Source organism: Hyperolius riggenbachi, chromosome 3 (genome assembly GCF_040937935.1).
Source record: "Hyperolius riggenbachi isolate aHypRig1 chromosome 3, aHypRig1.pri, whole genome shotgun sequence".
Taxonomy (NCBI): Eukaryota; Metazoa; Chordata; class Amphibia; order Anura; family Hyperoliidae; genus Hyperolius; species Hyperolius riggenbachi.
The window spans coordinates 138,986,115-139,011,768 of NC_090648.1; the positions used below are offsets into that span (position 1 = coordinate 138,986,115).

The 25,654-nt window shown below is 43.9% G+C and overlaps 1 protein-coding gene across 3 annotated transcripts in view; it reads right to left on the reverse strand.

Moving 5' to 3' along the window:
* FRMD5 (FERM domain containing 5) overlaps positions 1-25,654 on the reverse strand; it is a 173,749-nt gene that overhangs the window by 50,758 nt on the left and 97,337 nt on the right. For all 3 annotated transcript variants that reach the window (XM_068274977.1, XM_068274976.1, XM_068274975.1), the window contains one exon: positions 4,428-4,532. Coding sequence is in view for 2 of the 3 variants with exons in the window: in XM_068274976.1 (XP_068131077.1) it covers positions 4,428-4,532 (105 nt within the window). In the remaining variant the exon portion in view is untranslated. The remainder of the gene's footprint in view (positions 1-4,427; positions 4,533-25,654) is intronic.

Consider the following 25,654-nt stretch of genomic DNA (forward strand, 5'->3'; position numbering starts at 1 on the left):
TATTCCCAGCATTAAGTCTGACTGGATTGTCCACAATGCAGGTGTGTAATTCAGAAACTCCTGCATTCACACTCATCTGGTGTTTTGCACTTTGCTGATCACTCTCAATCAGCAAAGCGCTTTACACACCTGTAATCCTATGGGATTACTCATACTACAGCCATTTCGATGATTGCAAATGTGCTGCATGCTAAATTTTCCAGTAGATTGCATTACGATTCTCATTCACTGTAATGAAAGTTGCAAAAGCAATTGTGGAAAAATTGCAGACATCTCAATGCAAAATCGCAATCTGAGTGTGAACAAGGCCAAAGAGCACAACAGGACTGCCAGGCAACTGGTATTGTTTAAAAGAAAACAAACATGGCAGCCTCCATATCCTTCTAAATTCAAGTGTACTTTTAAGTGGGATTATACTCCCAAAATTAAAATTTCATTAATTACTCTTAAAGGGATACTGTAGAGGGTTCGGGGGAAAAATGAGTTGAACTTACCCGGAGCTTCTAACGGTCACCCGCAGACATCCCGTGCCCACGCAGCCACTCACCGATGCTCCGGCCCGCCTCCGGTTCACTTCTGGAATTTCAGACTTTAAAGTCTGAAAACCACTGCGCCTGCGTTGCCGTGTCCTTGCACCCGCTGACGTCACCAGGAGCGTACTGCGCAGGCACAGACCATACTAGGCCTGCGCAGTACGCTCCTGGTGATGTCAGCGGGTACGAGGATGCGGCAATGCAGGCGCAGTGGTTTTCAGACTTTAAAGTCTGAAATTCCAGAAGTGAACTGGAGGCGGGGCCGGAGCATCGGTGAGTGGCTGTGTGGGCACAGATGGTCTGCGGGGGACCATTAGAAGCCCCGGGTAAGTTCAACTCATTTTCCCCCGACCCCCTACAGTATTCCTTTAAAGCGACTCAGAGATGAGTCTAGTGGCAGTTTTTACCCGGGGTTTCCTCCAGCCCCATATGCATGGCTATGTCCCTCATCGTCCTCCCGAGTGCCCCATTAAGCCGCAATCAGCTCCCGGTATTCGGCTCAGTCTGACTGAGTGTTATCAGTCGGGGTCATCTGCACTTCTGCAGAAGGTCCGCGCATGCACAGAAGGCCCCCCGCTGACGGCGCTGAGCCGAATACCAGAGAAGATTGCGGCTTAACATAGGCACTTGGGAGGACAGCGAGGGACACATCCATGCTTATGGGGCTGGAGGAAGCCCCAGGTAAGTAAAAAAACGGCCACTTGACTCATCTCTGAGTCTCTTTAAGGTGCCCATACATGGTAATTTTAAATTTTTTTCGATAAGAAAATTTTGTTCGATCATCCCGTTACAATATAAAAAATTTTTCCAACAGGTACAATCGGATTTTTATAAAAAAAAAAAACGAAAACAAAGGATTCTTCTTGACTTTCATTCAATTCGATCGTTTTGGTCAAATAAACCGGAAAATCGAGTGTTTTAATTGTACTGTGTAAGGGTAGCATTAGTCACCTAAAAGTGCATTTGAAAGTATTTCCAAGTATTTCCTGTGTGTAACCTCCCCCCCCCCCCCCCCCCTTTGCTGAGCAGATGCATTGCCAAGGCATCAGCTGAGTCACATCAGCAGAAAAGGAGAGGGGCAGAGTAAAGACAGGCAGAAAGAGATTCTTGCTGGCAATGTTTACATTTGCCGATTACGTGGAGATAAGCAAGCCTGTACTGCTGCAGTAAAATATGTTAGTTTTGGGAATATAATCCCCATACACGGTGATAGTAGCAGCTGGGCATAGCTTCAGAAGTGCATCAAGTTGCACTTTTAGCTTTCCTCTGTCACTCGTCACTTAGTTGATTGCAGCATCAATAAGCCGAGGGCTCTGCAGTGTGTAATCCCCCTGCTTAGTAAATTCAGGCCTCAGTATTTAAAGAGAATCTGTACTCTAATATTCTTACAATAAAAAGCATACCATTCTATTCCTTATGTTCTCCTGTGCCCCTCTGTGCTGTTTCTGCCACTCCCTGCTGCAATCCTGGCTTGTAATGAACAGTTTTAGGCAGTGTTTACAAACAAATGACATGGCTTCTAACCAGAGTATCATAGGCTGTGAACAGCTATCTGGTGTGACTCATGCAGAGCTTGGAGGGGGTGTGTAAAGCTTCTGCCAATGACAAGCAGTGCTGCACATTCCACACATTCCAGCCTGAGCCCGACAGACAGGACAGAGGAAAGGAGATACGATTTATTACAGAGACAGTGCAAGTAGGAAAGGCTGCAGTAAGACAGACCACATTAGAACAGTAATAGGAACTTATAGCACAGAAGAAATAAGGCACAACATTTTGTTGCAGAGTCTCTTTAAAGCTTATTTGCCTTAAAATATAAGAAGAACAAACAAAAATGTAAAGATCTAGATTACAAGTGTCATTCTCATACATTCACCAGTCCCATGAAACCTCCTGCAGCACTTCTGTAATCCAGAAACTAATTCTATGCATAAGCTAACAGGCAATCTATAAGCAAGACGTCTGTTTAGGTTTGGACAGAGTGGGGAACGGTTATGACCTGTGCTGCATTATTACTCCTGTGTTCCGAGCTGCCTTTCTGAAGCCCTTTGTAGCTGCAGGACTTGAATTTTGGATGAGATCTTATGTAGCAATGTTAACCTGCATGTAAAATGCTTTCAATGTTTGGCTTGTGTCGTATTTTCCCAAATGCAGCGTATTATTCTCTGCTGTAATTGGAGTCAGTTCCTGATTGCTTTCCCGGCTAGATGAGATCAAATGCAAAGCAAACATGTTGGCATTTAGCATTGCGTTTGAATAAACACTTTTGTATGATGGATGCTTGAGGTCAGTTTCACACGGTAACACTGCAATGCGATCAGATGATCGCATCACATCGCAACACTAAAAATAGCCTTTGGGGATTTCCACGTTAATGCACGGTAATCCCCTTTTTGACTGAGAGCCAAACAGGAAGTGAGGCGCACATAAGAAATCTGTGGAAGTGTATTACCAAAATATGCTTCCGCCCATGCACGCCGCAACCCAAAAAAACCCTGCCCCGCCATAGACTTACAGGACTTCCGGTCCACTGCACACCACCGCGCATGTTGTCCGACAACGCACGGATGCTCTTGCGTCAGATGTGATGCTTTCAGCGCATTGCATCCACTGTGAAAGGCCCCGTAGACTTTCATTGCCCTAAGTGTCACCCTGCGGTAAAAAAGGGTAATGTATCGCAATGAAAATGTCTCACTGTGAAAGGGGCCTCAGAGAATACGACCCTTACACAAACTGGCTCCTAGTTTTTATTCAAGCCAGCTGCGACATCACCATAGTACACATAGGGGGAAACTATTTGGGAACTAGTCCATTGCATCTCCTGATGCTGGAGATAAAGGAGCTACTGCGGAGCATCCGAAGTTTTTTCCGGGAACAACCATCATATGGTCCGAAATGATCCCGAGATCCAAATGGCGCCCACCCGTCTCGGAAAGAGTCTTAAACCATTCCAGACAAAGAGTCAACAGAGCCATATCAAAGTTCATAGTCAAACGAGGGGGCATTGCCATTCGTCACAGACTCTTGGAGAGCTGGGAGGGACATTTCGACAGGGACGGGGTGCACCTAAGCGGTCTGGGGAACGATATTTTCCTTTTTGGGATGAGAGAGGCCCTAGAAGCCGCGCTCTTGCTGAGGGCGGGCATTCGTTCCTGAAGGGGCAGGCACGAATGCCGTGGCGGGTCCATGACAATGCCGGCCTGGACGACATCCAAACGAGAAGTACACACTGAGCTTAGTGAATGAAATAAGGCATTTTATGCTAGGAGTGCATAGTGCTGGTTATGATACATGAGTGCCAAGAAGGAACATAATGGCAATGGTTTCATGGGTCATTAATCCGGATGGCTTTAGGGTGGGTCATCGACGGGTTAATGGCACCATTCTCGTCACTGGGGAGGTGCAGTGGCATAAAGTTGAATGGTTGTCACTGGCAGGTTCAGTGGCAAACCAAATGTTGATTGAAAGCCGGTGGTTGGTATATATGGACCCTCACGAAGAGGGAGGGCATTGTCATGGGACCTGTCAGAGCGCGGTTATACAAGTTTCTCAAATTGTTAATGCATTTTAATCAAAGTTTCTTTGGTTTTTTCTTCTAGATTGTATTATGTTAAATCTTATTAAAGCTGTGGCCTTTAAACTCCAATTGGGTGTCATGGCTTTATTTCAGGTTGTGGGGAAAGTCCGCCCAGATGGGCCCTGCCCAGTCATGTATATTCTGCATCTAAACTTCTCAGCTCAGGAGGGCAAGGACAGATCTAAAGGCTTGGTGTTCCCTGTAAAGTGCTGCACATTATGCTGCATAAATAAATACATGAAATGAGCACTCCGTACACAGCGTGACTTAGTGATAAATACTTAACACTCAGCAGTGACAGGTGGTGCCTCACTCACCCTCTGCTTGTCAGGATCTACATAGCGGATTCCAAAGTAATCTTTCTCTAGCAGATTCAGATGGTGGCACAGGAGGTCAAACAGATGCTGTCCTTTCGCATCCCTCTGCAAAGTAAGCAGAACACACAGACTGATTAGAGGAAGGCAGAAAAAGAGACAGTCGGGCACTTACTGGGGACATTTTATGAAAGCTAGATTATTGTCCAGAAAGTAACGTTTGCTTTTATCTGCCAAACTATATATTACTTTTGTGTCATCTTACTTGCATCTGTCAGGTTAACCTCTTCTCTCCCTGTAATTTTTGTCATGAGACGGCAAATCGCTGGTAACTGTTTGTTCAGCAGCATTAATATGAAGCCCCTCCCCATCCCCAATCCCTCCAACCCGTAGGTGAGGAGTGTGATGCTACCACAACAAAGGGATTGGAAACCATGCAAACATTTGATAAATGCTTAAAACGAACGCAAGGTGAGAGACATATGGAGGCTGCCATATTGTTCCTTTTAAACAATACCAGTTGCCTGGCAGTCCTGCTAATCTTTCTGGTCAGTAGTGTGAATCACACACCAGAAATAAGCATGCAGGTAATCCAGTCACACTTTAGTCAGAAACACCTGATCTGCATGCTTGTCTATGAGGGTCTATGGCTAAAAGTGTTACAGGCAGGGGACCAGCAGGGCTGCCAGGCAACTGGTATTGTTTACAAGAAAAAATAAATGTCAGCCTCCATATGTCTCTCACCTCCGGTTCCCCTTAAATAAAGGACCCAATTATGTCGAGAAATACAGATGATACAGTAGGCTCGATCCGATCCACTTTTTCTCCTAGGTGATATTTTCACATTACAAATTAAAATATATATATATATATATATATATATTATATATAATCTCCCACATCCCAAAAACATACTAATAAGTAAATTGGCTTCCCCCAATATTGGCCCTAGACTACGATACATACACTACACCAAGGGTCCCCAAACGTTTTGGGTCGAGGGCCGGGTCAACATACTTCAGACTGCTGGGGGGCCAGAGTATGCATAGAAGTCTTTGCGGTCCAGACAGTGATGCATACTAAGGTGACAACCTTCAGTCCAATTGGACAATAGTGTCACCTGATGTGGAATTTGATTGGAAACCAGCGAATTACTGCTTTCTGGCTTCATTCTATATGCGGACCCACAATATTTAAAGATGTAGCTGACTGCATCTATAATCTATTTTGTGTGTGGGGGGGCGGTAAAAAAGCCTCAGGGGTCCACATTCGGCCCGCGGGCCTTAGTTTGAGGACCACTGCACTACAGGATACATATAATACACAATACTTACATAGACATATGATTATGGTAAGGATGAAATTGTGAGCCCCTCTGAGGGACAATTAGCGTACTCTGTACAGCGCTGCGGAAGATGTCAGCGCTATATAAATACTAAATAATAATAATATAAATACACACACTCACTCTCACACACGTACATACATACAGAACTGTTAGGGCTTAAAGTGGTATGAAACCTTTCCTCTAGAAAATTATTTATGGCATAAAACCTACTACCAGAGGAAAAAATGGTAGCAGAACACTATTCAAACTGTTAAACACAGCAATTTCTTCTTCAGCGGGAAGCTTAGTTCCTATGCTGACAGGGTTGATTACATTGTCCTTTGTTATTTCCTTATCAGCCACAATTACTAAACATCGTGTCTTGGAATATGGTACACATTTTATGTTGTTCATATGTTGTCACTGTAATGACTAATTCTGTACTTTGTACAGATTCTGTATTTTGAACCAACTTTGTATTTGGTATGTTGGTGTATACCATTGTATTATTTAGTATTCCACGTTTGTTTCTTACCTTGTACAGCGCTACGGAATATGTTGGCACGTTACAAATCAATGATAATAATAACAACATTCCTAGCAGTGCTGAGACTCATCTTCACACATAACAAAAACAGCGAGAGGTGAGAAATTATCACTGGATAGATTGAAATCTATAAATATCGAAGCTATACAATAAAATGCAATGGCAGCTTTCAGAGCAGATAAACTGGAACTTGTAATTTGTAAACAGACAATATTACTTGCATTGAGCACAAAAGCAAATAAGATAACTGTATGGGTAGTAAAAAGTAGGAAAACACATTTTTATTGAATGTTATGTCTGAGTTTATTCCCATCAGCCGCCAGGACTTAATGCCAATTGGCAATGCGCGGCCCTGTGGGGAGACGCCGTGTTCACACCAAGTGGCGTGAGGCGGCCTTAAACAGGTTAAAGATGAAGCAGGTCACTTTGGCGTGTTCTCTTCCCTGTACTGCACCTGACCTGGGCGCTGCCATAGAGGTAATGTTATTACATCTATAGCCACACATCAGTATAAACACTGTAATTCGGATGTCGGTGACAGCCGGACCGTGAATTACTTCTCTATACGAGTTGCTACGGCTCAGAGGGGGAATAGTAATTAACGTCGCCTGGTATTTCAGCGGCAGCAGGGTGAGGACACAGCCTTGGAGGAAGCGCTGATCATTGCAAAACTGCCATCAGGCTATTTGTGCCCACACCCACTGAGTTGACCAGTCTATGGATCCTCGGTATATGACAACAGCCATCACTGTAAATTACTCAACATTGGTTGACTTGTCAATCTGTTTAATAAAGCAACTTGCATTCATGCAGCAGTGCCAGGCCGGCCTTCTAATCCAATAATTTGCAATATTCTCATATCTCTGCATACAGAGCATGCTACTACATCATACCGGGGACAACAGCCTCTTACAGCATACGCTCCATCATTGTAGTGCCAACCACTAATTCCTTCCTTTATGTTTGTACTTTGCAGCCGGGTGTGCCATCATTTCTGCTCACCCTGCGCCCAACTGAGCAGGTGGCCAAATCACACTTAAGCTTCTAAAAGACAAATTACATAATTCACTGAAAAATAATGGCCAGGAATAGAAATGTTCAGCAGGATTTCCATGGTTTACTCTCATACAAACACCTGAAGCACATTTGCAAAATCAATGCACAGCTGGGATTCGGTGATGTTGAAAAAAAAATTCAACAAAGAGCTCATGTAGCACAATGAAGAGCTAATTGGCACATTACAAGCACACCAATGTTATACTAATCAGGTCAGAATTTGTAGCTATCCAGCAGTGCCCATTCAGGTGTTAAGAAATAAGTGGGTTAGCAAGGTACAGAATATCATGTAACGTTTGTCCAATACTTATGTCACACTTCCATCCTATCCCTTCCACCATGTAATAACTCCATAAATTACATTATGTCTGTCATTGCTAGAGAAAAATGGGTAGGAATTTATCGCTTTTTGTATAAATGTTATTTGGAGTGGAGAAAGGGGATTTTATGGTTAGGTGTCAGGAAGGGGGTTTTAGGGTCTAAAGGTTAGGCACCTCCAGGGGGATCTTAAGGTTAGGCACAACCAGGGGGGTCTAAGGGTTAGGCACCTCCAGGGGGACCTAAAGGTTAGGCACCACCAGGGGGGTCTAAGGGTTAGGCACCTCCAGGGGGACCTAAAGGTTAGGCACCACCAGGGGGGGTCTTAAGGTTAGGCACCACCAGGGGGTCTAAGGGTTAGGCACCTCCAGGGGGACCTAAAGTTTAGGCACCTCCAGGGGGATCTTAAGGTTAGGCACCACCAGGGGGGTCTAAGGGTTAGGCACCTCCAGGGGGACCTAAAGGTTAGGCACCACCAGGGAGGTCTAAGGGTTTGGCACCACAAGGGAGGATCTTAGGGTTAGGCACCACCAGGGTGAGGGTCTTAGGGTTAGACACCATCAGGGGGGTCTAAGGGTTAGACACCATCAGGGGGGTCTAAGGGTTAGGCATTAGTAGAGAGAGGGTTCTGTGTGAGAGTAGGGTTTGGTGTAGTTGTAGTAAAATATGGTGGTATTTACCAATGTTTTACTATGCTTATTACGACTGTAACTATATTTTCATTTTCATTGTTATAGACAATATTTTCCGATTTTATTACATTTATTTTAACATATTTATTATTCTATGTTAGATAAAGATGAAGAAACGATAAAAATATTGCTATAGACAATATCTTAAAGTTTCGGCCATTATTATTTCTTCCTTAATTCATGTATGCAATACATTCTGCCACATTTAAAAACCAGCCTGTTGACCTCAGTGGTTAACCCCAATCCTCTCCCTTATGGCCCATACTCACGGGCTACAATTGTCGCCGCAACCACGTGGGGCGCGCGTCTTGCGGCGACTTGTCGCCCGTGAGTATGAGGCGCGCACCCCGAACCGTCGCTCGTCGCTGCTGTCACCAGGTGATTGGCGGCGGTCAATCGCATGGTGACAGTTGCCGCCGCAACTGTCGCTAGTCCGCGTGTGTATGCGGACTAGCGACAGCAACCTAATAGCCGGAACACTGAGTTTCCGGCAGGGGGGAGGAACGTCGGCGATAGCTTCCGTCGCATACCTAGTCCCACTTCCGCGTGTGTATGCGGAGGGACCTGGCGACGAGCTGTCCCCGAACTGTCGTGCACACGCTCCTGTGTGCTAGCGACAGGCAGCAAAAGTAGCCCGTGAGTATGGGCCATTAGTGTGAGTCCACCTCTGCCCCTGTCCTTTGCATTTATTCACTTAGAAAGCCATATATACTTTGCTGCATCCTGTCACCAACCATTTAGTGCAAACTAATGACAGGGGTACTTAAAAGTGTACCCGAGGCACCATGTGACATAAGGAGATAAACATGTGTATGTACAGTGCAAAACATATTAATAACCAGGCTTCCGTCTTGTCGGTACCTTGTCGGGAAATATAGTAAACGTCACTGATAAGCAAATTGCAACCATAAAAGTTTTCCTAGCAGAATACAAATTGAGGGCAGGGAAGAGATAGAAAAGGTCAATAGTTCATGCATTTTAACTCTGGAAATCTTGAGACACTGCCATTGAGCAGAGGCAATAAAACTTATAATCTACTTTGTACATGTTTAAATATAGAATAAAACTATGGGATATCTAAAAGAAGCCATATTAACGAGTAGGAGAATAAATACAATAAATGCTATTGTTTATCTCGTTTTTTTCACCTCAGGTTAATTTAAAAGAGGAACTGTCATGACATATAGTAGAATGCAGTAAATAATTTAGGATACCCATACTAGCTATATATTGCTGTAAATTGGTATGTAGCCCCCCCACTGAGGCTTAGGGTACGTACAGACATACGATAACGATCGTTCGTTCTGAACGACGAACGATGTTAAAGGAGGTATCAGCCGATGATCGTTTGAAGAAAGGCTACTTTGAACATCGTTCGTGTACGAACGATCTTGGAACGAGCGTTGCGTGCGCAACATAATGTATAAACTGATTTCAAACACAAGTGTCAAAAAGAACTGTTTGAGCATGTGCAAAGCTTTGAGAACGAACGATCAACGACCGATCGTTGTACAGACATTACTTTTTGAACGATGGTCGTTGGAAAAGATCTGGCAGAATGGATCGTTCTTTACCAACGACATATCTCGTTGGTCGGTCGTTTTAATGATCATTAGTCCACTTTTTACGAACGATCGTCGGGCAATGCCGTCGGTAACGATCGTTTTAAACGACTATAGTCGCATGTCTGTACGCACCCTAAGTCTAGGCTGCTTAATATTTTGCTGAACTGAACCCCCCCCCCCCGGCCGAACATTTTGGGGGACCAGAGATGTTTTCTACTGGCTTTAGAACTCTCAGTAAATGAACATTCCATCACAAGTACTATAGAAGTTGGCACCTGTGATGAATTTTATAATGTAAATCAGGTATAGGAAAGATATAACAATGGACAAACACTGCCTAAATCAGAGGTGCCCACACTTTTTCAGCTTGTGAGCTACTTTTAAAAATGAGCAAGTCAAAATGATCTACCTATGTACATTTTAAAGAGACTCTGTAACATTAAAAAGATCCCCTGGGGGGTACTCACCTCGGGTGGGGGAAGCCTCCGGATCCTAATGAGGCTTCCCACGCCGTCCTCTGTCCCACGGGGGTCTCTCCGCAGCCCTCCGAACAGCCGGCGACTGTGCCGACTGTCATTTCAATATTTACCTTTGCTGGCTCCAGCGGGGGAGCTGTGGCGGCTTTCCATTCCGAACTACACGGAAATACCCGATCTCATTCGGGTCCGCTCTACTGCGCAGGCGCAGGAAACTTGCGCCTGCGCAGTAGAGCGGACCCGACGGCGATCGGGTATTTCCGTGTAGTTCGGAGCCGACAGCCGTCAGAGCGCCTGCGCAGGAGCCAGGAAGGTAAATAATGACGTCACCGCTGCCCGGACTCCACGGAGGGCTGCAGCGAGACCCCTGACGGATGGAGGACGGCGTGGGAAGCCTCATTAGGATCCGGAGGCTTCCCCCACCCGAGGTGAGTACCCCCCAGGGGATCTTTTTATGTTACAGTTCCTCTTTAAGAGCATAATTGTATATACAGAATGGAAAATGTAGTGTGCTCGGGATCTACTATGAAGTCCTTCACGATCTACCGGTAGATTGCGATCTACCCAATGGGCACCCCTGGTCTAAATAATTTATAAATGAACATTGTAATAAATCATTTAGAAATTAATATTGTAAAAAAAATAAGCAATTTTATTCATTATGTTATTTTAACTACAGTTCCTCTTTAAATGCTAGTTTAGCAGCAGTTTATGTATTGTTAAAGAAAACCTGAATCAGAAAAAATGTTATGATAAATTTATGTAATGAACAGAGCATTAGCAGCAAAGAAAAGAGTCTCTTATTCTTATTTTAGCTTTTTTTTTTTTTAACATTGCATCATTCTGTCACATTTGCAATTTTAAAAGCACACTCTGGGCCTTATCCATGTAACTTTTTCTCCTAAGTTTCACTTAAAGGAGTCATCAGGCGATTATAAGGAAAATAAGTGCTACTTACCCGGGGTTCGTCCAGCCCCAAGCTCCCAGCATGTCCCTTGCTGCAGCCCAGCCGTCAGCCGTTCGCCTGTGAAGCTTCAGGTCCCCGTCAGGCCGACTCTGCACCTGTGCGAGCGGCGCTGTCAATCACCGCCACGTGGACCAGAGCGTACTGCACAGGCACAGAACTACTGCCCCTGCGCTGTGAGCTCCGAACCACTTGGCGGTGATTGACAGCGCCGCTCGCGCAGGCGCAGTACGCTCCTCAAGGTCGGCCTGATGTCATCGCCGGGGACCGGGAGGCAGCTGCGGCGAACAGCTGACGGCGGAGCTGCAGCAAAGGAACATGCTGGGAGCTTGGGGCTGGACGAAGCCCCGGGTAAGTAGCACTTATTTTCCTTAAAATCGCCTGATGATTCCTTTAAGTAATATTTTCACATCTTATCAAAAATGCATTTTAAGCCACCAGCAAGCAATAAAATACTCAGAATAATTGTGACAGTACATTTTCACCTACTTTTTGAATATGCAGAGTCAGTGGCGTAGCTAAGGAGCTGTGGGCCCCGATGCAAGTTTTACATGGGCCCCCCCAAGCACTCTATACATAACAATTGATACGGCGCACCAAAACCTGCCAATGGCAACTACAGTGTCAGAGGTGCAAGAAGAGGCTGGGAAACAGTTTGTTAGTGATTACTACTATTCACAGCATCTATAGAAATGATTATTATGAGCACAGGACCAATAGAGAGGTAATAATGTAGATGAGGGAGAGCCCTTCGGGGCCCCTCTGGCCCAAGGGCCCCGATGCTGTCGCTACCTCTGCACCCCCTATTGCTACGCCCCTGTGCAGAGTTATCTCTGTTCTATTTCAAACAGAGATGAAAATTATCTCCTAGGAGAAAGTTTGTTAAAAAAGTGAATTAGATCAGACCTCTGTCTTTTAAGCTATAAATCAAAGCAGAAATAATGACCCTTTGAATTTTCCTGCAGTAAAATCGTATCTAAAGTTGTCTCTCAATATTTCTCGACTTTGTAAGTGCTTCAGAAAACAAGACTGTATTCTACCTAGTGGGTAAAAGAGCTCAGAGAAGGTCTTTTTGCATACAAAACCACTGAAGTATTTTAACTCTTCCTGTAATGGAAAACAACATGAGACTTTTTTCTTTGTACTAATGTTCTATCTCTTCGCTGTACTACTGTCTTTTAAGCTATAAAAAAAGCAGAAATAATGACCCTTTGAACTTTTCTGCAGTAAAACCTTATCTCAACTGTTTCTCACTATTTCTCTGCTGTTTAAAAAACAGTATAAACAGGACTGTATTCAACCAAGTTGGTCAAAGATAAACAACTGAAGTTTTTTTAAAATCTTCCTGCAGTGGAAAACAACATGAGACTATGTTCTTTGTCACTAGTGTTCTATTTCTTAGCTGTACTACACATACAATTCATTATCTCATAAGTTTAGTTTCGCTCCAGGTTTGCTGTAAAGTGTTGAATATTATATTAAGAGTAAGATGTGCTTGTAAAGTTTCTAACCTTGCAAGTCCTTCCTCATTACAGCACTTTTCTACAGAGAGTTGATCAGAAATGTTTCTGCTTGCTATAGATAAACTGCTAATTTGTCTGATACTGAATTGGCAGCCACTCTGTGCAAGTGTGCATCATCCACTGCTGGCTATAAAAAGGCAGCTGAGTATTGACAGTTAATGATAGCAAGTTTAGGAAGGTGTTATTGCCAAAGATTCACCCATTCTCCATAAACCGGCTCCACAGAGAGCCCGGAAACTTTAGGGTCACATAAAGGTTCGCATAGCCCCAGAGCTATGACACAGTTGTTATCATCTGCCAGAGGTGAGATTAGGACACATACACCCAATAGGATAGTATAAGATGTAAAGGGGCCCATACACTCAGCCGATTTTCTGGCCGACCGATCGATCCCGATCGATCGTTTGCAAATCGGTTGGCCAATCGACCGATTGATGGCCGATTTCGATGGATTTCCATCGAACTGGCAGGGTGGAAAATTTAGGTCGATCTGATGAGATTGCTTATCAGTTTGCATTGGCCTTAATAGAAATCTGATGGCAAAAAAATGCCATCAGATCAAATTTCAATAGATTTCAAACTGAAATCTATTGGAATTCTATCCTGGTAAAAAATGTTCTAAAAACGCATCAGATAGATCATCAGATGCATTTCTTATCTATCTGCTGCCAATCTGACGAGTGTATGGGCACCTTAACCTCCTTGCCGGTCTAAAAAATCCGGCAAGGAGGCAGCGCCGCACATTTTTTTAATTTTTTTAATCATGTAGCGAGCCAAGGGCTCGCTACATGATAGCCGCTAAGCGGCGGCATCCCCCCACCCACTCCGATCGCCTTCGGCGATCAGAGTATGCAGGGAATCCCGTTGAGAACGGGATTTCCTGCAGGGCTTCCCCGGTCGCCATGGCGACGGGGCGGGATGACGTCACCGACGTCATGACGTCATAGGGAATCCCGATCCGCCCCTCAACGCTGCCTGGCACTGATTGGCCAGGCAGCGCAGGGCTCTGGGGCGGGGGGGAGTGACTCGGCGCGGCGGATTGCGGCGGATCGGCGGCGAGCGGCGGCGATCGGAAGTTACAAGCAGCTAGAAAAGTGCTAGCTGCTTGTAACAAAAAAAAATTATGCAAATCGGCCCAGCGGGGCCTGAGATATCCTCCTGCGCAGGTTACCCCGAGCTGAGCTCGGGATAACCGGCAAGGAGGTTAAGCCATGTAAACATACCAAATCTTTAGTAGCAAACTTGTTGCATTGGCTGCCTTTGAGGAACTCTAAGGAAACTCTGGACAAGATACTGAGGAGGTGATATTTAACCATCCCATTTTAAACTGTTTTTTAATATTTGAATCCCCTTTGGATGCTTCCATCCCACATCATGACATGATAGACCTCGTAGAGGTGGGTAGATTGGTTTGTTTTTCTTTTGTTTTTCCTGGAAGATGACCACTGCCTGGAGTTTAGGTACATCTCAATAAATTAGAATATCATCACAAAGTCAATTTATTTCAGTAATTCAATTCAAAAAGTGAAACTCACATTTTATATAAATTAATTACATGCAGAGTGATTTATTTCAAGCTTGTATTTATTTTCTCAATGTGAGCTGATACGAATGGAAAGAAAATTGTGTATAGAAATCTCTTGCATTGAGTGGTTACTTTGACTCCCTTGTCTTTGGTGAGGTAAAATGTAGTTTAACCACTTTAAAAGGATAAGATGAGTATAGCTTTCAGGAGCACACCGCCAAAAAAACCCAAGGGAGGAGTGTGTAAACGTCCTGTTGATAAATAAGCACAAAGTCTACAAAAGAGGAAGATGGATACCACAAACATGACAGTCAATAGCAGGTGGCTGGCACAGGCAGCAGCCTGTGCTTATTAAAGGTGTGCACACTATTATCTCTACATATCAGACTGCTGTCACTATTAATTAAAGGAAACACACACCGCCATCAGTAAAATTGCCCTGAAATTTGTGCCCAGAGGTGCCAAGCCTTATCTGGACCTAGAGCTGTGTGATAGTCCTGTTGTTTAATGCCTGAGGAAGCGGGCTTTTGCCCGTGAAACGCATCGCAGTTTGTTCTCGGAGTATGTGAATAAATTATTTTTGACTTTAATTGACAGCATCGTGTCTGTTTTTAGGTTGGCTGGTCCACCACCACCACCTGAATATTTTTAACTTTTTATTGTGTTTTATACTACTGGTGCCTCTGTACATCATTATATTCAGTTTTCCACCCTTGGCGGAAGGGTGATACACCCTCCTTTTCTTCTATCACAGAGAGCGACATCTTAATCCTGAGTGGGGACAGGTATAATCTCCCCACCTGCTTATACAGTGGTTGCCTGTGCGGTAACCCATGTTTGTAAGTATAATACTTACTTGTCATTTTTTCCTCTTGTTCAAAACTTACTACACCATATCGGGCTCTCGGTTTGTTTAATTAAAATCATTTAGAATGCTGAGTAGTGTGTAAACTGCAAATATTAGAGAATGATGCAATGTTATACAAAAAACTATATACCGGTAACTGAAAATAAAAATATTAGAATATTTTCTTTGCTACTAATGTTTTAGTAATTATCCGTACTATACAACCAATTGATTATATCATAATTTTTTTTTTTTTGCTTCAGTGTCTCTTTAATACAGAAATTCATGATAGAGGAGTCTCGAGTATTGAGTGCGTACACAGACATGCTTCAGTAGGCCAGCATTTCTGTTTTAAAAAAACATTTTTTATTGGTCTCTCCTTTAATATTCTAATTTCCTGAGATACCAAATTTGAGGTTTTCATTACCCTTTAGGCGATAGCCAGCAAAAAAAAGGAAAGAATGTTTGAATATACATAATTCTCTGTGTAATCAATCTATGTATGAATTTAATTAATGGAATAAATTAACTTTTCAATTATATTTTAATTTATTGGGATGCACTTGTATGTCCTGCTGACCTGAGAGGGGGCAAGCTCATATTCTGTTTCTGCCCATGCAATGGTTGAGCGACCAGGGCTGTGGAAACTTTTGGGTACCTGGAGTCGGAGTCTGTTGTTTCAATAAACTGAGCAGTCAGAGTCGGATGATTTTTTAACCAAATCCATAGCCTTTGTAAAAATTAGACGAAAAAGTCAAAGTCGAGGAGTTGGAGCAATTTTGGAGTCGGATGATTTTTGTACTGACTCCACAGCCCTGCGAGCAACTACCAGGATTTGGGAGTGGCCATACCTTGTGACACAACTACTGTATCTCACTGCCTTGCTATACTACACCATTGGTCCTTGGTTTGGTTTCCACTTATTTTTGAGGTGCTAGAAGACAACTCATTGTCTATATGGTGACTGTCACAAAGTCCTATTACGGTAGGTTCTCCTTAGGAGAAAGCTCAGCTAAAAATGAGACCTCTAGCTACCAAAGTATGATAAAAAAAATGAGCATAGATATCTTTGTCAGGGGTCACAGAAGTGAATACTTGGTAAAGTATGTTATGGCACAATCTACCCATAATGTAAAATGAACAAGCTACAGGATCTTCTCAAAAAATTAGCATATTGTGATGAAGTTCATTATTTTCTGGAATGTACTGATAAACATTAGACTTTCATATATTTTAGATTCACATACACACAACTGAAGTAGTTCAAGCCTTTTATTGTTTTAATATTGATGATTTTGACATACAGCTCATGAAAACCCAAAACTCCCATCTCAAAAAGTTAGCATATTTCATCTGACCAATAAAAGAAAAGTGTTTTTAACAGGTATTTTAACAGGTTAGCCTCAATAGGTACTGAAACGGCAGTATAATTTCTTTTTAATACATTGATTTTAGTGTCTGCCTCTGGAAATGCTGAGCCTATCACTTTGTATTGTGTTTACTGTATAAACAACCAATACCACATGATTTCCTGGAGACTTGGATTAGGACGCTCTTTGAATACAAAACATACAGAGTTACAGGCTAGTCAGAATGCTTTATTATATACAGTACAAGCACCACATTCTGTGAGGATGCAAATACATTTTTCTTTGTAAAATTTGGAGATGTTATTTTGGTTCCCTCTGGAGCGAGTCAGGATAATATCTTGATGTAGGTCTGATTTAGCTATCAACTCACTCTGCAAAAAAACAGTGTAATCGGAAGCACCATTTTTAAAAATGCTATTATGCTGTAAATCAGTCTGCAATATTTAGATCTGTAACATGTATAGACTCTGCAAACACTCCTCAACAATTTCAGCAAGTCTAAATTCCCTTCACATTATTCTTCTTCTTCATACAGTATTTACATAACACCAACATCTTCCAGTCATATGTCTATATTGTGCAGTGTATGTATCGTAGTCTAAGGCCAATTTAGGAGCAAGCCAATCAACTTATCAGTATGTTTTTGAGATGTGGGAGGAAACCGGAGTGCCCAGAGGAAACCCACGCAGACACAGGGAGAACATACAAACTAGGTATCCTCTGTTCTCCTTATTACTGATGGAATGAACCCAAGGGTCGTCACCTGGTGGCCTATAGCCAGTGAAGCAGTCCATCACCCAGTAGGCATGGCAGTCCATCATCCCTCGCTGGGGGCTCTGATTAAGACCCATGGCCACTTATAATCCATGCCCGGGATATCCCATGCCTAAGCCAAGTGCAGTGGTCAACAAAGTACCTGAAGAACCCAGACACTAAATTACAACTATTGGGGTATCACCATAATGGTTGCAATTACCTTGAATGAGCAACCATACAGACCACAATGCGCCTATCCTACTGTTAGGGGAATCCCAACACATGGGCTTAGCCAGACTTATCTAACCAGCTACCACCATAACAGATCCTAATGTCCATTCAAGGACTAATGTTTACAAATGTGACAAGGTTTGACTCCACACTAAACTTTATCATTCAACTCCTATCAGGCTGGAGGAGAACACTACACTATATGCTATAGTATGTTACCATATAGTACGCGAGAACTCAGTTTTCTGATTTGCAGTGGAAATTATTTCCCCCCAAAAAAATACTAAGAAAAATGCAAACCGTGGTTGTATGAGCCTAAATACATGAATAGCAACTGTCCACTCATACATAAAAAAAAGGTCCACACAAACTAAACTATAGTCAGACAGGCTTGAAAATAACTCCAGCACAAAATTATTATTTTTTACAGTAGAATCCCTTTACAGTAAACTTCAAGTGAACTGGCCAAGTAGTTTACTATATCTGAATTTGCTATACACTGTATATGAATACAAGAGCATTTGCCAGGACCTGGGGAAACAGCTTACTATAGGCAGAGATTTACTATATCAGAGTTTTATTAGAACAAGATTCTACTGTATTTTGTATTTATATAGCACCAACATCTTCCACAGCATGTACAGAGTATATAGTGTTGTCCCTTGAAGTGGACCTGAATTCTTGCAAAGGACAGAAGCAAAACATAGAGAAATGCAATTTGTATGTATTTAGAGACTTTAGCCTACCTAATTCCCCCTCATTTGTGCCTAATCACAAGTGTAATTTGATCTCTCAGGTGTGTCAGCTGGCTGCCTTGACAGAGCAGCTCATTTGAAAACATGAATAAACATACATATATCCAGGCACATCGCCTCTAGTTAGGACATTAAATAAATTATTAGGGAAAGGGAGGTGCTGAAGGGGGTGTGGCTAGAAACAGCAAAAATCAATTAACCCTCCGCACACTCACATGCAAATGTTCAAACAAATGCATTCACAGATTTACTCATCCAGGCACAACTGTTATCCCTACAGCTAAATTAAGGTAAACATAGGTGTCCTAACTCTGGCCCTGGCATGCAGACAGCTTATGCTGGTGTATGCGCATGGTGCACATGGACACATAACATTAGCTCCCTTGTGTGATTGGTAAGATGCACTGTCTTTCCCAGGAGAGGAAGTTAGGATGTGTGCTCCTAATCCATTAGGTTTGATGCAATGAATGTGTTTGCATGTCTGCACTATGCATGTTACAGGGCCAGAGTTAGGACACCTATGTTTACCTGGGTACTTCTACGCAGTATAGGTGACTAAGCATAAGAATGCATTCTTCTGTGAACTAAAACCCTGGCTTTTAATTTAGCTGTAGGGATAACAGTTGTGCCTGGATGAGTAAATCTGTGAATGCATTTGTTTGAACATTTGCATGTGAGTGTGCGGAGGGTTAATTGATTTTTGCCATTTGAAAACATGGGGCTTGATTCACAAAGCGGTGCTAACTGTTGTACGCCTGTGAAAACCCCCTTAGCACGTCTAAACAAGCTATTCGCGCGCAGAACTTTATGCGCGCAAAACTTTACAAGCGCACTGCACAGAGCGCTCCGCGCGAAGTGCCCATTAAAGCCTATGGGACTTAGCGCGCATAGGACTTACAAAGTTAGCGCGCGATCTGATTGAGAAATCCGGTGCTAACCTACTTAGCACCCTGGTTAGCACGTCTAAAGACTTTAGACGTGCTAAGTAGGTTAGCACCGCTTTGTGAATCAAGCCCATAGGATGTTAACCCTATGTCTGCTTCCATGAAAGCAGAAGGTAGAAACACTGCAGCTTTATTGCAGGATTTCTATCCACTGTAACAAAGAAATGATTTACTTTAAGGGTTATTATGCTGTTGCTTATGTTTTAGAGCAGAGAGGAAGTTCTGAGCTCATGTCCACTTTAACCGTCCCTCAGAGGTGCTCTACATTTTAATCCCTTCCTTAGTCCTATAACAATGCACCCTTTATGAACAGACTCCAATCAGATTTCATATACTGTCAATGTATAACATCTGATGGCATGAGCAGCATTGTGTACTAAACATAACAGACACCAAATATAATGCATATAAAATGAAAAATGATGACCGCCACACAAGCCAGTTACAAAAAATAAAAATCTACCGGTACTAGCAGAAATAACCATCATACTTCAGGGACCTCAAGCAACACAGCTTCCCTGCTTTGCCCTGGCCTCTCATTTGCTTTCCATCCTAAACTGCCGACCTGCAGGCATCTGGTTAAATTGAGCGGTCTGATCTTATTGTGTGCTTGAATGCTTTATAATCTCTTAGCAGGGAGATGACAGCATGGCGTGAGCCGCTATCCTCCGCGTTCTTCTCTGTTTATTCCTCTGCTCTGTACCAAGGAACCCAAATCTCTTTTCAAACATAGGATATCTTCAGAAAGGCACCAGCAATATAACAGTGTCTATCCATTGCAAAAAGCATTGCATATAAATAGCATTCAGCAGGCGGACTGCAACGCGTTAGTTCTTGCTGAACTACAATCCCCAGCATTGTAAGTGGCATAGCAAATGCAGGTCTATAGGGAGCACACACCTGCTATGCAACTGATTGCTGTGGAACAGTGGTTGTCAGGCATTCATTCATGCCCACAGGTAGCAGGTAGATCCATTACTGCACTCCACAATCACTGCCAAACACTATTATTTCTAAAGAGAAATTATATGCTTTTTTGAAACATGTTCATGGGCGTTTTAGCACATTCCCCACTACCAGAGCTAAATACATATCGTAGCTTAAAGGGAAAGTATCCGTTTTATTTTTGCAATTTCTGCTTCATTTTTTCATTGCTATTAACGGTAAAAAAATATTTTAAACATCTTTTTTTTCTTTTTTAATTAGGAAAATAAAAACTTTTAAAAAAGAATCAGTTTTCTTTAGCTCCACATGCTGGGTTTGAAAGATAGCTTTTTATTAGCCAAAGAGAGTGTTGCTCCACCTTGCAATAGGGATGAGAAAAATATTCTCCTAACATGCAAGTCTCCATTGACACAGGACTGACCCAAAGAATTAAGCCAACTCAAGTAAAACTCCCAGAGTTCCAAGCTCGCTTCCTCCTCGTGATGAGACCTGGGTAACGTCAAGTAAGGAGCTGCCTGTTGGGTTGAAGCATGGTGGAGACTTTGTGGGCCTGAGCCACTACAGTAACTATGAAAGCCCAACAGGATCCCCAACCAGTTCAGGGCCACATTTAGCATTAGCCAATCTAGGCATGAGCCTAGAGGTGCCAGTGCGTTGAGGGGTTTGTGAACCCGCACTCACCATCCTGGAGCTGTGCTGATGTCAACACCGTTAGAGCATAGAGAGCTGGATGGGTGGGCAGTTCAATTCATCCCACCCATCCAGCTCTCTAGGATTGCTCAGCAGTCATTAACCCAGCCTAATGCATGTAGCATAAAGAGCTGGGTAGGCGGGCTGGATGCTGCAAAGGGTGGAGTTTAGGGCACCACAACCTCTCTGCCTATAGGCTCCTAAACTGTAAACATGTCCCTGTGACCACGATGGCTAAAGCAAAGCAAAGACTAAGGGGAGTTGCTGGTCTATCATCAGAAGCCTCCTTGGGTGACAGATCATGGAACACAGGCTAGATATAACTAGAGTAACCCATGATCGACCAAAAACTAACACCACTGCCTTGTGTGGGAAGCCGCATTCCAACGGCTAACCAAAGGAACACCAAAAGAATATCAGTGTGCTGGGAAACTCTAGCGGAAGCCTTTTTAACAGATTAGATGTTTGGCTTGATAAAATAACCAAAATCTAATAAATTTAAGGGTCCTCGACTTCAATTTCTGATGTAAAAGCTGATTGAAATTCCAGAGTTAAAGAACAGTATTTCTGTGATTAATAGGAGCAGAGAAGTGAGCTTCAGGCGAATGAAAGCTGCACAGTTATGCTCTGCAGCGAACGCTTAAACGCTAGTAGTGGGGACATTCTGAACTTCTGATTAATTTTTGAAATCTGTTCAAAACTGAGTGTTGCAAGGCAGAAAACGAGTGAATGATATCGAAGAGAAATCAATCATTTACCTAATCAAATACATCATGTAATGCTCATATAAAATATGTTTAATTGGACTACGAAGTTGAAACAGGTGGTTTTGGCGCACGTCGCTCAGAACTGAAACTGGGCACCACTATAGCACTAGAGCTATAGTACGCGCCCCTCGCAAGGGTAATTGAGGGATCCAGCGATCACCGGACCCCAAATGACTTCTCCCTCCAAGTTGCTACAACTGGGAGAGAGAGAAGTATTTAACGGCAGCAGGAATTTGAGCAACAGCAGGGTGAGCCGAATAATTCCTGCCACCCAGCTCACCAGCATCGTACCAATACCTACGCTATGAGGTCGCCATATGATCAGTTCAGAAACTGTGCGCACATCAGTTCACATCAGGCCAGTCACGGCTACAGTCCCATATCAATCATTAGGCCAGTCATGGCTACAGTCCCATATCAATCATCAGGCCAGTCATGGCTACAGTCCCATATCAATCATCAGGCCAGTCACAGCTATAGTCCCATATCAATCATCAGGCCAGTCACGGCTACAGTCCCATATCAATCATCAGGCCAGTCACGGCTACAGTCCCATATCAATCATCAGGCCAGTCACAGCTACAGTCCCATATCAATCATCAGGCCAGTCACGGCTACAGTCACATATCAATCATCAGGCCAGTCACGGCTACAGTCCCATATCAATCATCAGGCCAGTCATGGCTACAGTCCCATATCAATCATCAGGCCAGTCACAGCTACAGTCCCATATCAATCATCAGGCCAGTCACGGCTACAGTCCCATATCAATCATCAGGCCAGTCACGGCTACAGCCCCATATCAATCATCAGGCCAGTCACGGCTACAGTCCCATATCAATCATCAGGCCAGTCACGGCTACAGTCCCATATCAATCATCAGGCCAGTCACAGCTACAGTCCCATATCAATCATCAGGCCAGTCACGGCTACAGTCCCATATCAATCATCAGGCCAGTCACGGCTACAGTCCCATATCAATCATCAGGCCAGTCACGGCTACAGTCCCATATCAATTATCAGGCCAGTCACGGCTACAGTCCCATATCAATCATCAGGCCAGTCACGGCTACAGTCCCATATCAATCATCAGGCCAGTCACGGCTACAGTCCCATATCAATCATCAGGCCAGTCACGGCTACAGTCCCATATCAATCATCAGGCCAGTCACAGCTACAGTCCCATATCAATCATCAGGCCAGTCACGGCTACAGTCCCATATCAATCATCAGGTCAGTCACGGTAACAGCCCCATATCAATCATCAGGCCAGTGCCAGCTACAGTCCCATATCAACCATCATGCCAGTCACGGCTACAGTCCCATATCAATCATCAGGCCAGTCACAACTACAGTCCCATATCAATCATCATGCCAGTCATGGCTACAGTCCCATATCAATCATCATGCCAGTCACGGCTACAGTCCCATATCAATCATCAGGCCAGTCACAGCTACAGTGATATAATCAATCATCAGGCCAGTCACGGCTACAGTTCCATATCAATCATCAGGCTATTTGCAGCTACAGTCCCATATCAATCATCAGGCCAGTCACGGCTACAGTCCCATTGCAATCATCAGGTCAGTCACGGTTACAGTCCCATATCAATCATCAGGCCAGTCACGGCTACAGTCCCATATCAATCATCAAACTAGTTACGGCTTGTGTCCCATATCAATCATCAGGCCAGTCACGGCTACAGTCCCATATCAATCATCAGGCCAGTCACAGCTACAGTCCCATTTCAATCATCAGGTCAGTCACGGCTACAGTCCCATATCAATCATCAGGCCAGTCACGGCTACAGTCCCATATCAATCATCATGCCAGTCACAGCTACAGCCCCATATCAATCATCAGGCCAGTCAAAGCTACAGTCCCATATCAATCATCATGCCAGTCACAGCTACAGTCCCATATCAATCATCAGGCCAGTCACGGCTACAGTCACATATCAATCATCATGCCAGTCACAGCTACAGTCCCATATCAATCATCAGGCCAGTCACGGCTACAGTCCCATATCAATCATCAGGCCAGTCACAGCTACAGTCCCATATCAATCATCATGCCAGTCACGGCTACAGTCCCATATCAATCATCATGCCAGTCACGGCTACAGTCCCATATCAATCATCAGGCCAGTCACAGCTACAGTCCTATAATCAATCATCAGGCCAGTCACGGCTACAGTCCCATATCAATCATCAGGCTAGTCACAGCTACAGCCCCATATCAATCATCAGGCCAGTCACGTTTACAGTCCCATATCAATCATCAGGCCAGTCACGGCTACAGTCCCATATCAATCATCAGGCCAGTCACGGCTACAGTCCCATATCAATCATCAGGCCAGTCACGTTTACAGTCCCATATCAATCATCAGGCCAGTCACGGCTACAGTCCCATATCAATCATCAGGCCAGTCACGGCTACAGTCCCATATCAATCATCAGGCCAGTCACAGCTACAGTCCCATATCAATCATCATGCCAGTCACGGCTACAGTCCCATATCAATCATCATGCCAGTCACGGCTACAGTCCCATATCAATCATCAGGCCAGTCACAGCTACAGTCCTATAATCAATCATCAGGCCAGTCACGGCTACAGTCCCATATCAATCATCAGGCTAGTCACAGCTACAGCCCCATATCAATCATCAGGCCAGTTACGTTTACAGTCCCATATCAATCATCAGGCCAGTCACGGCTACAGTCCCATATCAATCATCAGGCCAGTCACGGCTACAGTCCCATATCAATCATCAGGCCAGTCACAGCTACAGTCCCATATCAATCATCAGGCCCGTCACAGCTACAGTCCCATATCAATCATCAGGCCAGTCACGGTAACAGCCCCATATCAATCATCAGGCCAGTCCCAGCTACAGTCCCATATCAACCTACATGCCAGTCACGGCTACAGTCCCATATCAATCATCAGGCCAGTCACAACTACAGTCCCATATCAATCATCATGCCAGTCACGGCTACAGTCCCATATCAATCATCATGCCAGTCACGGCTACAGTCCCATATCAATCATCAGGCCAGTCACGGCTACAGTCCCATATCAATCATCAGGCCAGTCACAGCTACAGTCCCATATCAATCATCATGCCAGTCACGGCTACAGTCCCATATCAATCATCATGCCAGTCACAGCTACAGTACCATATCAATCATCAGGCCAGTCACAGCTACAGTCCCATATCAATCATCAGGTCAGTCACGTTTACAGCCCCATATCAATCATCAGGCCAGTCACGGCTACAGTCCCATATCAATCATCAGGCCAGTCACAGCTACAGTCCTATAATCAATCATCAGGCCAGTCACGGCTACAGTCCCATATCAATCATCAGGCTAGTCGCAGCTACAGTCCCATATCAATCATCAGGCCAGTAACGGCTACAGTCCCATTGCAATCATCAAACAAGTCACAGCTACAGTCCCATATCAATCATCAGGTCAGTCACGGTTAAAGTCCCATATCAATCATCAGGCCAGTCACGGCTAAAGTCCCATATCAATCATCAGGCCAGTCACAGCTACAGTCCCATTTCAATCATCAGGTCAGTCACGGCTACAGTCCCATATCAATCATCAGGCCAGTCACGGCTACAGTCCCATATCAATCATCATGCCAGTCACAGCTACAGTCCCATATCAATCATCAGGCCAGTCACGGCTACAGTCCCATATCAATCATCATGCCAGTCACAGCTACAGTCCCATATCAATCATCAGGCCAGCCACGGCTACAGTCCCATATTAATCATCAGGCCAGTAACAGCTACAGTCCCATATCAATCATCATGCCAGTCACGGCTACAGTCCCATATCAATCATCAAGCCAGTCACGGCTACAGTCCCATATCAATCATCATGCCCGTCACAGCTACAGTCCCATATCAATCATCAT